Raw genomic sequence first — 14,552 nt, 5'->3', positions numbered from 1 at the left:
ATTGTCTCCAAATATTTAAGTTGGATTTTTTCGAAAATTCCCAAATGAAAACACAAAAATCTGCGAAATTTTATTTTTATTTTTTGAAGGAAAATGACTGCAGTGCAAAGAATTAACTATAGTGCCGCCAAGGGCCCTGGAATCCTAGATTTTATATCTTTTATATATAAATAAACATGATGATTGTGCGAGGTCTAGGTGTTGAAATGAACTGGGTATCTAGGTTTGGTTGGTTTAGTATCTAGGTATACAGTAAACAATACACAAACTTATTTATTATTTATAGGAATTTTCTATATATCAACTTCACATAGAGTTCGGTAAAACGGAGTTATTGATTCAGAATTTAAATAAAAGTGTTTTTTTGAAAAAAATCCTGTGTCATTGAGTTCTTCAAGTTTAAACTTAATTTTTGATCCTCCATTGATAGGGTGGCAAGATTCACAATAGTACCCTCAACCGCTTTGTCTGATAAAGTATGAATGTTTTTTTAAAAAACTAAATATTTATTCTACAAAAGGGACTATCACATTTCTTGCTTTTGAAACAATAAAGAAATGATCAAAATTAAACACTTTTCAAGCTAGAAAACGAGGCTAACTTCCACAATTTTGACCAGATAAAGGTTTCAAGGGTACCATTGTTTATCGGACATGCCATTCATAAAATGGAGGTTCACAGTTACAATAACATCAAATGTGCAGGGTGTTGTAAAGTGTTGGTGTTTAACTAAAACAAACAAATTTCATCCACTTAATTTCTGTTAAAATCCATAACAAAATAATTTTGGTTTTAATCTTTACATTGTAAACCTCTGATATTTTTAACTATGTATTCTGCCAGATCTTAATCAATGTTCGAAACCCTTATATGATCAATAACGGGGAGGATATTTTCATTTTTCGAGGTTTATCCCTGCAGTAGAAACTTTTGAAAATTATAAACATTACCATCAATTTCAAGTTTAATCAAAGCTTTTCACGGTTAAAGTTTGAATCGGGCATTGCCATGACATTGTACGATTAGACACTCGATATAACCCTTATTAGAGTATTCTTGACCAATTTATCAATTATTTTATTAAACCAATCAGACATTAAATGAATACACAATACATATCATAGTAGGACACATTTAAATAGAAAAATAAGATAAAACTTTTAATTTTGCCTACTCTACCCTACTCTACCCTACCCTACCCTACCCTACCCTACCCTACCCTACCCTACCCTACCCCCCTAACCTGCTCTGCTCTGCTCTGCTCTGCTCTACTCTGCTCTAATCTACTCTACTCTACTCTACTCTACTCTATAAACAAAAATAAACTCTTAAAATTTCAATGCTTCAACAATTTATTAAGATTATTATAATTATACAATAACTTTATTTACTTAATATCATAGAACACATTTTATATTAGATACTGTTAAGTCAAAACCTTTTAAAACTATTGGAATCGATGTAATGATTGATATTTCACGTCTGGAAGACGACATTAGTCTGGATAGATTTGACCCAACTTAACTAACTCTGTTCCTTGTCAATATATTCGCGGTAGGTTCTCATTTTCTCTGTACTTCTCGAGTTAGGATTTTGGTTTGCTGAAAATAAAACAATCTTGAATTCTAAACTTTTTTGGTTGATGTTAAAAATCAATAATACTAGTTTTGTGAAACATTTAAAGGCCGAACAGTTTCATAAATTCGAATGGAATATTTTGTCTTAAAGGACTGTAAGCGTAATTTCATGTAACCCTCATTGCAAAGATGACATTGGTAGTTGGTACCCTTAAAAGCTTTATCTGATCAAGTATGAATTAGATATCCATGTTTTTGTTTATTTTCATTTGCGGGTTCTCTGCGAAAATGACTTCACATTCCTTGCTGTTAAGAAGTATTGGAGGAGAAATTGTATCAGAATCACACACTGTTTAAAGCTGAAATTTTTTAAAAAGATTTAGGTTTCAAGAGAACCGTTGTGAATCAGTCATTGTAATATTTGCAGAGAGGGCCATATGGAATTAAGCTTACAAATACAGTCCCGTTAAAGCAGTGTTTTAGCTTAAGATATAAAAGCTAAGGCTAGCTTACCCGTTCCTTGACTGTTCCTGATAAAACAGCTCTAAACCTAGGTGTTGTAAGTCCGAGGAACAGGAATGTGTAGACACCAGACCAAGAGTTCATCACCTTAACAGATTTTAGTTTGTTTTTAAAGTTTAAAAGTTTTTTTAAAGACGCCGATTTTGTCATAATCTCAAATTATCTTTTCAACCTAATGCCGTAAATCATTTGATATTTTCAACATTTGATCAAAAAGTTTTAGTTTCTGGCAAATACTTAATTTAACTAATTTTTTCATGAAATCAGATTTTGAGTTTATTTATAAAATTGTGAATAATTTAAGAATGAAAAAAGCTTTTGTCTATACTCTATACAACCAGGACGCCATATGCAGAGTTCACATAAGAGTTGACCAAATAAATGACCCTCTTTAAAAAAAGAACTGACTAACTCTTTGAACAAAATGCTTACATATAAGTCCTGGATATCTAACAAAATATCTAGAGAAATGACTGACAGAACCCTGAAGAAATGACTTCTTGTAAAATGGCACAAGCCAGAAAACAAACGACTGACCTGAAAGACTGGATAGAAATCGGGAAGTTCCGCATCCGGATTCCGGATAAAGGCCAGGATTCCGAAACCCCAGGTTAAGAAGAAAAGGAACATGGTTATTAATAAACCGTACGCCACGGAACTATAAAAAAATTTTAGAGAACCAAAAAAAAATTTTATATGTGAATTAAAATTTTTTTGAGAATCAGAAAAATAATTTTTAAAAATTAAAATAATGATGAATGTTTTATCGTAAAAATTACCTTAAATCTTCTAAAAGACTGGATTTCCTGATGGCCGCATAGTTTATATTACACATAACAATGAGAATGAGTATAAATCCAACCTAGGAAACATAAAATAAAATAAATGAGTCTTTAATACTTTTATTTAAAAAATACCTACCCCTGCTGCTGTTATGATTGGTGAGAATAAATGCCATTTAACAAAATTATCCCAACCCACCATGCACATAGGGTCTGTACCCATATCCTAAAATTTAAGAACATTAAAACATTAAATGTATATTTTTACATTTGTGTGTTTTACCGAACTACCTATTTGCCAACTTTACCGACCCCTGATTCCTTTACTTTAGTTACTTAACGTTCCTTCGGATAATTAAATAAAATAACAAACCGCTTTGCGCAGTTTTTATGAAAAAGTTTGTGTATTTTCATCTTACAAGCTGATAAAATTGTGTACAGCTACTATTCGGGAAATTAAAAGTTTTGCTTAGCCTCGGGTTCCCTCCACCAATATCCCTCGCTACGCAATGGATGTTTTGTTGGCTAAGGCTTGGGAATCCTTGGTAAAGTAAAATTTCCTGAACTAAGTAGTTGTAAATAGTTAGTTTCTACCTGGAGGTTCATAAATATATCATAACCAAGAACTATAAATGAAACTCCTACAGCTGTCAATACATACATGACAGCTCGACCCCCTATCATGCCTGCAGTGATGGCCTAAAAACAGAAATTGTGTAAAAATGCTTTTTTTATGGATAATTAACTTACTTTAAAGCATGCATGACACTCAGCAGCCAGTATAAGAGCGGTAGAAGTATAAGCTAATTGAATCATACAACCTTGGAAAATAAATTTATTAAAAATTTAGCATTTTGATTATTATTTAAAATTTGATTGCTGTGCAGAAATGTTTAATATTGTTATTTTATGATTAATAATATCAATATCATCATCATTTTTATTATAATATCAATTCTCAATTGTTCTATCATTGAATATATTATAATCATTAATATTATTATTACTTTTATCAATATTATTATCATTAACTTTATCATTACTAATACTATTATTGACATTTTATAATCGTTATTTTTATCATTATTATTCTTAATAATATTACAATTCTTATCTTATTTTTGTTGAAGTTATAAAGTTACCTATTGCTGTGCAAAGATGTCTATCTACTTGTATAGCTTCAATATCAGTTAAAAGCATACAAACATGACCCAAGATCATAAATATTGATAGATTCATGTTTATAATATTAAACTGCTCCCACAGATAACTAAAAAATTTCAAATTTTGTCACTTTTAAAAAAATATATTTTTTATTTTAACCATTTAAATTATTTTTTGTTACCTTGATAGCTGAATAAAAGCTATGAATATAACTAGGCATATTATGGACAAAACATAGCCCAAGATCTTAACTATAGACAACCAGGTCAGTTCTTCTTTAGCATAAGGCTGGTCAACCAGTTCTGCTATGATTGCAAAAGCTCCAAGCTTCTCACTCATACAGGTTCCCATTTCATTGTTAACACTCACAGTTGTAACATCATCGATATCCCAGGCACCAAAGGGCCCAATCATGGGGTTCCAGATAGCGCAGTATCTTCGAAGTATTGTTGTATAAACTTCATCCTCGTGGAATAGGAGCTGTCTCTTACTCGGCATTTGGGTCTAAATTATAGAAAATAACAGTTTGTGGATCAATTAGTTTTTGTTAATGGTTGCTAAACAAACAAAAATGAATATGAATGAAAGCGCAAAGTCGTACTCTCTATTGGAGAAGAAAGTTGAGATTAAAGAGAGATAAATAAGTTAAAGGGAATGCAGTAAGCGTCATTTCAAGTGACCCTTCATACAAAGATGGCCACGCCCATTTCACAACGATATCTGATCAGGTATAAATTAGATTTTAATGTTCATAACTTTGAAACCTAATTCTTTGCAAATGTGAGTTTTTTACAAAAGTGACTCGCTGATTTCTATTGCAGGAAAAGATATTGGGATTAATTACGCATTTTAAAACATAGAAAAACGACAATATCTTCCACATTATTAATCACATAAAGGGTTTAAGGGTACTTTTGAACACTTATAGACAGTCCCTTTAAGTAAAGAGAGTTTNTTGTAAACAACAAATTTAGTTTTAATTCTGTAAGATCATGAATATTTACCTTGGTGTAAAGACGAGCGACAACTTTATGACTGTAGAGAAGTTTAGAGTCGGGTTGGCAGTCCTCGGAGAAGGTATGCGTCCCTGAATCATACTTGTTAGCTGTAGCAGACACATGGATCACCTTACTGTCCAGCTGGATATTCTTAGATTTGATCGAGACAGGATTCTTCCAACCAGGATCAGGGAAATCATCAATAATATTGAAAATATAGCTGACATCTTTATCTGCGCAGGAGCCGCTGAACATCACTCGAGGGATATCAATAGATTCCAAAATCTGGGTCCATTGATCAAGAACATTGTCAACCACGAAAGCACTGAAAAAACACGTATTTTTGACATCTATAGAGGGAAACATATTTTCGGCCACAATCTCTAACTTTCCAATCCTTTTATCTTTCCAGAGGCCGAATTTAAAGAATTTGAGCCGCGGTTAAAATTTAAGCCGCGGCTTAATTATGGTTGGTTTAACTTAAAATTGTATCAAATGTTAAAGCCGGCGCTCAATTTAAACCGGGTTTTGGCGGATTTAAGCCGCGACTTAAATCCTTTAAATTCGGCCTCAGATCAATGTATAGTAGACTTTTGAAACTAAAAACTGAGAATTTTTGCAAAACTAAAAACTCAAAATTTAAATATGAGGTACACGTGTCAAACATATCGGTTAAAAAAAAAAAATGTTTGTGAAGAGTGATAAAATACTTTTTTGATTTTCTTCGAATTAAATCGTCTCACAAAGGTGTAAAGTCGTCTAAGTTGGTTGCTAGTTTCAATATGTGTGTAGTTTTTATTTAAAAAATACCTGTCAACTTCCCTCTTAATCCTAACATTACTAGGTCTAGGGAAGGTGATGGGAACCAACGTCTCAGGGAAATAACTAAAACAGAAAAAAATCATAAAACCATATTTCCAAACAATTTTTGTCATTTTTAAACGTACGTGGATAATGCTGCAGCAGATATTTTAAACATTTGATGGAAACTGTTTTGTTCGTGAAGTTCCAGAGCGAATATTCCAGTAGTCTCGTTAATTACAAGCCTTTGTAGAGCTCGCATCTGAAATCTCTCCAAGTTCATCCTGAACAAAATAAGATATATAAGTTATAGAAATATTTTTGTGAAGGGATTACTACTGCAAAGGAATTGAATCTTTGCCACAAACTCAGATTCTCTATTTAGTATTTACTGTATCTTTAAAACCAAATGTAGCAGACCTTAGATATTTCAAACTATGAAATGTGTTAGATCAAATAATATAAGTTTGAAATATCCAAGATTTACATCATCAGGCTGCAAAGATATTGAGATTAAAACATTTGAGTTTGTGGCAAAGATTCAATTTCTTTGCTTCTAATGGCGGTATGTCATTTGTTCAACAAATATTTTGTCCCAAAAATAGTTTGTCCTACACATAGTTTGTCCTACACGTCATTTTTCCTACAGTTGTGAGTAAACAGCATTTGTCCTTCACATACTTGTCCTACACTTAATGTGTCTTCACATCATTTGACGTATACATCCTTGTCCTTCACAATATTTGTCCTACACTTAATTTGTCCGTCACATTCTTGTCCTACACACAATTTTTCCTAAACATCATTTGTCTACACATCCTTAACATCCTTGTCCTACATATAATTCGTCTACACATAATTTGACTTATACATCCTTGTTCTTCACATTATTTGTCTTACACTTAATTTGTCCTGCACATCATTTGTCCGTCACATCTTTGTCCTACACACAATTTTTCCTAAACATCATTTTTCTACACATCCTTGTCCTGCACATTATTTGTCCTACACATCCGTCACATCCTTGTCCTACACATAATTTGTCCTGCACTTTATTTGTCCTACATCAAAGAATTTTATAATATATAATTGATAATGAATAAACCATAAATGCCGGATATAACCGTGAACTGATTGACAGGTACCTAAGTTCATGAGATCCACCCTCGCTGGCAATTTGTGACACTTCCTCCCAACCTGGCTGATTGGCAGATTTGAAAAAGTTCCCCACCAAACCTACTCGACCCTATAATTGAAAGTTAAATAATTAAAAATGCAATTCTTGGAATTTTGCAGGGTGTGCCACGAAAAATGACAGTTAACAGAATATAGAAAATCTTTAAAATAATTTGTATAGCATTCATTTGATAACTTACTTTTACAGTTATAAAGAATGCCGCAAATTATTTAAAAGATAAGAGACGATTTTCTAAGTGTCTCTGAGCTGTCATATTTGGTGTGAAAGACTGTATAAAAAATGTATTTACCATATTTTTCTTGAATTGTGATTCTGTGAGGTTGTGAGCTACTCCTGCTTCGGCTGTCAGCTTCATCAGGATATTCTTGAAATTTATCAAATCCTTCTCACTCTTTCCTGAAATATTTCAAGAATTCAATCTGTACTGAGGTCGGTATTTATGAAGGAGAGATAAGTTATTTTGATCTTAGAAGGGTTGGTTTCCAACTCTTATATATTTTTCAGAGGTCGGAGTTTATGAAGGAGAGAAAACTTGCATTGATGTTAGAACGACTGGTTTCCAACTATCATATTATATTTTTAGTCTCTGTTTCCAATCGTTTAGGTTTATCTTGTTTATTTGTTATTTTATTTTGTGTTTTTATTTGATATTGTTTTGAAACAGTTTTAAAATGTTCAAGGCACAGAAATAAAAAGACTAAACCCTTAGCGATTTTTCACCACTTTGCTGTTTTAGTCTGTATGCTTACTGTACAGCTCTATCTGCCTGTATGTGTACTGTACAGCTCTATTTCTGCCTTTATGTGTACTGTACAGCTCTATCTGCCTGAATGTGAGTCCGGTACTTAGTCTGTATGTGTACCGTACAGATCTATCTGCCTGTATGTGTACCATACAGATCTATCTGCCTGTATGTGTACCGTACAGCTCTATCTGCCTGTATGTGTACTGTACAGATCTATCTGCCTGTATGTGTACCGTACAGCTCTATATGCCTGAATGTGTGCTGTACAGATCTATCTGCCTTTATGTGTACCGTACAGCTCTATCTGCCTGTATGTGTACCATACAGCTCTATCTGCCAGAAAGTTTGTACTGTACTTAGTCTGTATGTGTACCATACAGCTCTATCTGCCTGAGAGTTAGTCCGGTATTTCAGATAAACCTGAAATTTTCAGTGACAAAGACGACAATCATTCCACTATTTATTCCTAAATTACCTTTCTCCGTTACTGGTGGTGGTGTTGATGTTGTTGTTGTTCTAACTGTTGTTACAACTGGGTTCGGATTTACAGTAGCTGCAGGCTGGTTCGGACTAGAAAAATTGATTTTGTCAACAGCTTCTTTTTGAAAATTATACAATCTTCGTCGTATATATTAATATACCAAAGACGACTTTCGATGTCAAATTTGGTTTCTAACAAACTTTTTAACAGTATGGTATGAGTCTAGATCATTTGTTTAAAGTTTGAGTCTGAGCTAAATGACCTACTTTTTTGGAAGGGGTATGTTTAGAGACCAACATGTAAATATAGTAGACAAGGTAATTATTTAAAGGAGAGTATTGCTTACTTTGCAGTTGTTGTTGTGGTGGGTTGGGTTGGAAAGATGTTTCTAAATGGTGTTGTTTTAGCTCCTCCTCCAACAACAGCATTGAGCACATCAACAGCAACAGCAGCTTGAGCTGGGTCTGCTAGATCAACTCCGTTCATCATATTCACCAGCTCTTCAGAGGAAATACCAGTGAAACTCTCTTCTGCAAAACAATGAACTTTTTTTACAATATTTAATTTATTTATTTTTGAAATATTGATTTCCTTTTTTATTTATATCTAAACAAAACATTCAAATATTATTTCAGCCTTCAGAAAATGCATTTAAGAAGAATATATTTGAAACATTTGATAAGAAAACAGGTTGAAAGGTCGTCTTTCTAAGTTAAATGGGTCTGATTGTATCTAAAAACAAAATCACACAAAAAAATGCAAATTAACTTACTATATCCTCCGTAAAATATTCCAGTTTCGTTATCCATCACATGGCGTCTCCAGATTGCTACTTCATCGAACACACCGCCGGCAAAATTTCTGAAGAAAAAAATGAAATAAATTTAGGCCATAAAAGTATAAATAACTTGAGTAAAATATCCTTGAATACTTGAGTAAAATATCCTTTAATACTTGAGTAAAATATCTTTGAATACTTGAGTAAAATATCCTTGAATACTTGAGTAAAATATCCTTTAATACTTAAGTAAAATATCCTTAAATACTCGAGAAAAATATCCTTGAATACTTGAGTAAAATATCGTTGAATACTTGAGTAAAATATCGTTGAATACTTAAGTAAAATATCCTTGAATACTTGAGTAAAATATCGTTGATTACTTAAGTAAAATATCCTTGAATACTAGAGTAAAATATCCTTTAATACTTAAGTAAAATATCCTGGAATATTTGAGTAAAATTACTTGCCTATAAGCTGTATCATCGCTTGTTTTATGACATCCTAGAATCAATGTTGGTTTGGGCAGGGGTTCCTAAAAAAGCATGATTTATTAAATCGAAAAGATTTAGACAAAAAAGTTGCCAATTTTTACCTTAGCGTTCTCGTTTACTTTTGGTGGATCTTCGCCAGCTAGTGCCGCAGCCTCTGCCTCCGCAGACCAGATTGCGTGCCCAACCTAAATGTATTTTTTAATAGCTATCCTAGTCGTAGTTAGTCCCACCGTGTATCCGCCGCTTGTCGTAAATTACGATTTAAGCTATTTTTCCCGATTAAAGCCAACCCACTCAACTGAAAATCTCAAGTCAAGAACATTCTCTTGGCTAGGAACATTCACGAGCTAAGAACAATTCCGTGACTCTCCCGAGTTCCTCAATCAAAATTTAAGGAAAATCGGACCATGGGTTCCCGAGTTTTGATTGGACAAACAAACAAACAGATCCAGACAGACAAACAGAGATTACAACTTTATATATTTATATAGATATTTAAAAGAAAAAAGGACAGAAGAGGACCATGTGTATGTTCTATTGAAATAATATTTTACCTTCTCTAGATTGAGGAATATCTCTAGACCTCCGATCATATCCATTTGATTATTATCCTTGAAGGTATTAAATTCTGTCTGGTCTGTTACTGGTTGTTTCCAGCGTACTGCAATATTATTCCACGTGTTGTTCTTCGGAAGTATGCCGCGTATTATTATAGACCAGGTCTCCAAACCAGTACTCAACTCAGCTCCTAGCATTTATAACATAAAATTGTTTTCTTGTTTTCAAAACAAGGTTAAGATTTTAACTTTATGTAAAAAATAACCTTTTATATATGAGACATAAAAAACCACATATTTAAAAAAATCAAAATGAAATGAAAAACAAAAATAATTTAACCTAGGAAAGGTCCACTGAGGAATATTCCAACCCCTGGGGTATCTTTAGCTCCTCCTAAATAGACATTCTATACTTTTCTATATCTGTCATAAGACATATCAACTGACATGTAGATTGATCAGCAGCTAAAAGAGAAAACGAGATTTACACATTATGACATTCCAAGACATATTTTACACGTTTTCATGCTTGCTACTATTGTTACCCTGGTTACTCATAGTTACTCCAGCCGTTTATCCATTTCTGTCTTTCTTCCTAGTTACTCAATCAAAATTTGAGGCAAATGGGTGAAGGGGTTCATCAGTTATGATTCGACGTACACATAAACAAACACCCAAACAGAGAATACAACTTTATATATATACAGAACCCAGTTTTGCCTGAAAATAAAAATCTTACCAAAAAAGAATCCTCTCAGCTGAAAACTTTTAAACCAAGATAGGAATATTCCCTAATCAAAATTCGATGCAAATCTGTGAAAGGGTTCATGAGTGTTATAATCTGACATACAACCAAACAAACAAACAGACAGACACCCAAACAGAGATTACTACTTCATGTATATAGATTACTATACCTGTACTTAGTATATACTTTCTATCAAACTGAGTAGGATCACCAGTCTCCAGGTCTGAAGGGTTTATACTAGTATTTAAACAATAATAAATACAAGTTTTACATTCACGGTTTCCACACTAGGGAAGTTAGGGGGAGTTAAAATTTGTTTTGATGATTTTTCAGAGACCGCTGAAGGATCATTGAACTGCTTACCGCCGATTCAAATATTAATCACCATTAAAAATCCGTCCCGGGACCGAATTTAATTAATTTGAAATGCCTATCGTAATACCGCTGGATCAAATTTGAATCACCGATCCAAATTCTTCCTTAATCTAATTTTGAATCGGTGGTTTAAATTTGCACCGGCAGAAGGTAGGTCTGCGACCCAGCTCAAATTCATTAAATTCTGATCCTTTAACTTTGAATCAGTGAGGTCCCACATAAAATTTGGGCCTGATCGAAGCAGCCGTTTGGCATTTATTGGATACAATACAAACAAACAAACACCGACCTAAGCAAAGTTTATATATATATATATATATATATTATAGTTATTATTTATATTGTTTTCCTAAACGTATTCTTATAGAACATTGAGTAGCTTATCCCGTCAGCACAGTTGACAGGGTTCACGGCACATTCGTCACCTTCATCTTGGAAATCATCGTCTACAACACACTGAAAGAAAATATATTTCACACAATTAAAATATGCAATATTTGAATTGAATTTACTTTTCATAAGGAATATTTAAGTGTAAAAACGTATCGCACTGAAAAAACATTAAAATACCTGTGATTCTGATTGGTCTAACTGAACTCCATTACCGAATCCAAAAGGACCCTAAATAAGTCCATTTTAGATATGTATTTAAATAAATGTAAAAAAGTTTTTCTATCCATGTAAAAATGGATTAATGGATTAATGGATTATTGAATTAAATCAATAGATGAAAGGATTAATGAATTAATGTATCAAATGATTAATGGATTATTGAATTAATGGTTTGGTATATTAATGAATCAATTTATTAATAGATTAAAGGATTAATGGATTAATTAATCAATAGATGAAAGGATTAATGGATTAATGTATCAAAGGATTAATGGATTATTCAATTAATGGTCTAGTATATTACTGTATCAATTTATCAATAGATTAAATGGATTAATACATTAATAGATGAAAGGATTAATGGATTAAAGTATCAAAGGATTAATGGATTAATAAATCAAAAGATGAATGGATTAATGGATAAATTACTTGAGATTCTTGAGGTTCCCCTCCAATCTTCTCCGTGACTTTTTTTGTAAACAGAGACCAATAATAGTCGGTGGTCTCTGGAAATCGAACCTAGGCAAAAAATTTTAATTTGAGACTTTTTAGACAACAAAAACATGACTACTGATTACATTATAAAAAAATGGCTTTTAAACAAACCAACAGAAATAACTGACTACTGATCACTACAATACTAACTACAGTCGTTGTCGTATAAATCAATACAAAGACGACTTTTGAAGTCAGTGTTTCAACCAAGCTTTCAAACAGCATGGATAATGATACTTAAACATGGAAACTTGAATAGAAGCTGTCAATCAGCAGCTTCTCTTTGTTTATCTTTAAGCTTGTAATTTGAAAAAAGCTCGTTATAAATCAAAACTTAAAAAGAAAAGTCGTCTTCATTATATTTATATAAACTCCGACCACAGATCAGTCATAAATAAACAAATAGTTAAACACATAAATATATGACATACTGGTGACTACTAAAGAACACAGTAAAAAAAAACTAGACAGACTACTGAAGAACACAGTAAACAAAACTAGACAGACTACTGAAGAACACAGTAAAACAACTAGACAGACTACTGACGAACACAGTAAAAAAAACTAGACAGACTACTGGCAAAAGTACAATTGAAAACCGATGGACTGCGAAGAAAAAAGAATAAAATGGGAAAACTGAATCATAATGCTGAGAATATGAAAATACTGAGAAAAATGTGTATCAGACATGTAACAAAAAACTACTTTTAATTTCTAAAAAACATTGCCGACAACATCTGAGAAACAATAACTTTTGACAAAAGGCAAAAAATAACTGACTACTACTGAGACTGGATAAAAATAGCCAGAGCAAAGCTAACATCTGGGGAAAGAATGGTTAGCTGAAAAAAAATAAACAAGCAACCTCGTAGGGCGGGTTGGTCGGTAGAACAATTGTCGTCGTTTCAACCTCATCAGGAACTAAATTAGATTATTAAATATTTCATTAGAGAAAAGTAATTGAGTCTTTGCCACAAACTCTGAATTTATAATCCCTATATCTTTATTACCCAATGTCGTAAGTCTTTGACATTGGAATCCAAAGATATAGGATTTAGAAAAGTAGAGTTTGTGGCAAAGACTCAATTCCTTTGATTATAAATAATATTTTTATTTTTATTTATTTTTATTATATTATTGAAAATATGCCTGATACGCTATACACTGTTAAACAAAAATCATAATTCTTATGATTTTTGGATAACAGATCTAAACATGCCAAACTGTTCGACAAATATCATCGTAGTTATGATATTTCTCCAGCAGAAACTTTAAATAATGATTATTTTAATTTTAGTTTTTAGTTTATTTGTCTTTGCTCCGAGTTTGTAGAATCTCTGGAATCAAATCTGCCAAACCTCTGAAATAAAAACTACTTTATTTATTAGGACAGTTACTTGTTAGGATAGGAACAATCTTTGGAAACCTTTATAGGAAACCATATTAGGAAACCTTATATGGAAACTTTTTTAAGAAACCTTTTTAGGAAACCTTTTCAGGAAACCTTTTAAGGAAACCTTTTCTTGAACCTTATTCGGAAACATTTCCAGAAAACCTTATTTTGGAAACCTGAAAGAATGAAACCTAGAAAGGGACCCTTAAAAGGCACTTCAAATGACTGGAAAGGAAACCTGGAAATGGAATCTTAAAAGGGAATCTGGAAGGGGAACCTGGAAAGGGAATCTGGAAAGGGAACTTAGAAAGGGAACCTGAAAAGGGAAACTGGAAAGGGAACCTGGAAACGGAAACTGGAAATGAAACCTAGAAAGGGAACCTGGAAATAAAACCTGGAAAGGGAATCTGGAAAGGGAACCTGGAAAGAGAATCTGGAAAGGGAACCTGGAAAGGGACCCTGGAAAGAGAACATAGAAAGGGAAACTGGAAAGGGAATCTGGAGGGGGAACCTGGAAAGGGAACCTGGAAACGGAGAAACCTGGAAAGGGAATCTGGAAAGAGAACTGGAAAAGGAAACCTGGAGAGGAAACCAAGAAAAGGAATCTGGAAAGGGAAACTGGAAATGAACCTGGAAAGTGAACCTAAAAAGGGAACCTAAAAAGGGAACCTGTAAAAGGAACCTTTAAAGGGAACCTGGAATGGGAACCTCGAAATAGATCCTGGAAATAGAAACTGAAAAGGGAACCCGGAAAGGGTGTTGGAAAGGGAACTTGGAAAGGGAACCTGGAAAGGGAATCTGGAAAGGGAACCTGGAAAGGGAAAATGGGCCA

The 14,552-nt window shown here is 33.0% G+C and overlaps 1 protein-coding gene across 1 annotated transcript; it reads right to left on the bottom strand.

Annotated features, from left to right (window-relative positions):
- Nucleotides 1-1,334: 1,334 nt before the first annotated feature.
- On the bottom strand, nucleotides 1,335-13,329 carry LOC111710855 (uncharacterized). Its single transcript, XM_023485024.1, has 26 exons — nucleotides 13,193-13,329; nucleotides 12,262-12,351; nucleotides 11,791-11,841; nucleotides 11,570-11,676; nucleotides 11,015-11,082; nucleotides 10,438-10,491; nucleotides 10,095-10,288; nucleotides 9,642-9,725; nucleotides 9,517-9,581; nucleotides 9,041-9,129; nucleotides 8,615-8,798; nucleotides 8,263-8,357; nucleotides 7,332-7,438; nucleotides 6,990-7,090; nucleotides 5,991-6,128; nucleotides 5,854-5,928; nucleotides 5,050-5,368; nucleotides 4,227-4,549; nucleotides 4,024-4,151; nucleotides 3,632-3,702; nucleotides 3,476-3,580; nucleotides 3,021-3,107; nucleotides 2,879-2,961; nucleotides 2,637-2,757; nucleotides 2,091-2,186; nucleotides 1,335-1,601 (listed from the first exon to the last, which is right to left on the bottom strand). Exons 4-26 carry the CDS (start codon nucleotides 11,590-11,592, stop codon nucleotides 1,563-1,565), a joined length of 2,649 nt encoding a protein of 882 aa, XP_023340792.1. The 5' UTR covers nucleotides 11,593-11,676; nucleotides 11,791-11,841; nucleotides 12,262-12,351; nucleotides 13,193-13,329; the 3' UTR covers nucleotides 1,335-1,562.
- Nucleotides 13,330-14,552: the final 1,223 nt, after the last annotated feature.

The sequence above is a fragment of the Eurytemora carolleeae genome, unplaced genomic scaffold (assembly GCF_000591075.1).
Source record: "Eurytemora carolleeae unplaced genomic scaffold, Eaff_2.0 scaffold1106, whole genome shotgun sequence".
NCBI lineage: Eukaryota > Metazoa > Arthropoda > Copepoda > Calanoida > Temoridae > Eurytemora > Eurytemora carolleeae.
Note: the sequence above shows the minus strand (reverse complement) of the source record. Positions and strands in the feature narration are given on the sequence as shown.

Excerpts from the sequence above, each read along its gene's own strand:
- LOC111710855 (XM_023485024.1), bottom strand. The coding sequence starts at position 11,592 with ATGTTCTATAAGAATACGTTTAG. Across the intron at positions 10,289-10,437 it reads CCTCAGTGGACCTTTCCTAG|GAGCTGAGTTGAGTACTGGT; the intron begins GTTAAATTATTT and ends TATAAATGCTAG. Across the intron at positions 9,582-9,641 it reads AAGTAAACGAGAACGCTAAG|GAACCCCTGCCCAAACCAAC; the intron begins GTAAAAATTGGC and ends ATGCTTTTTTAG.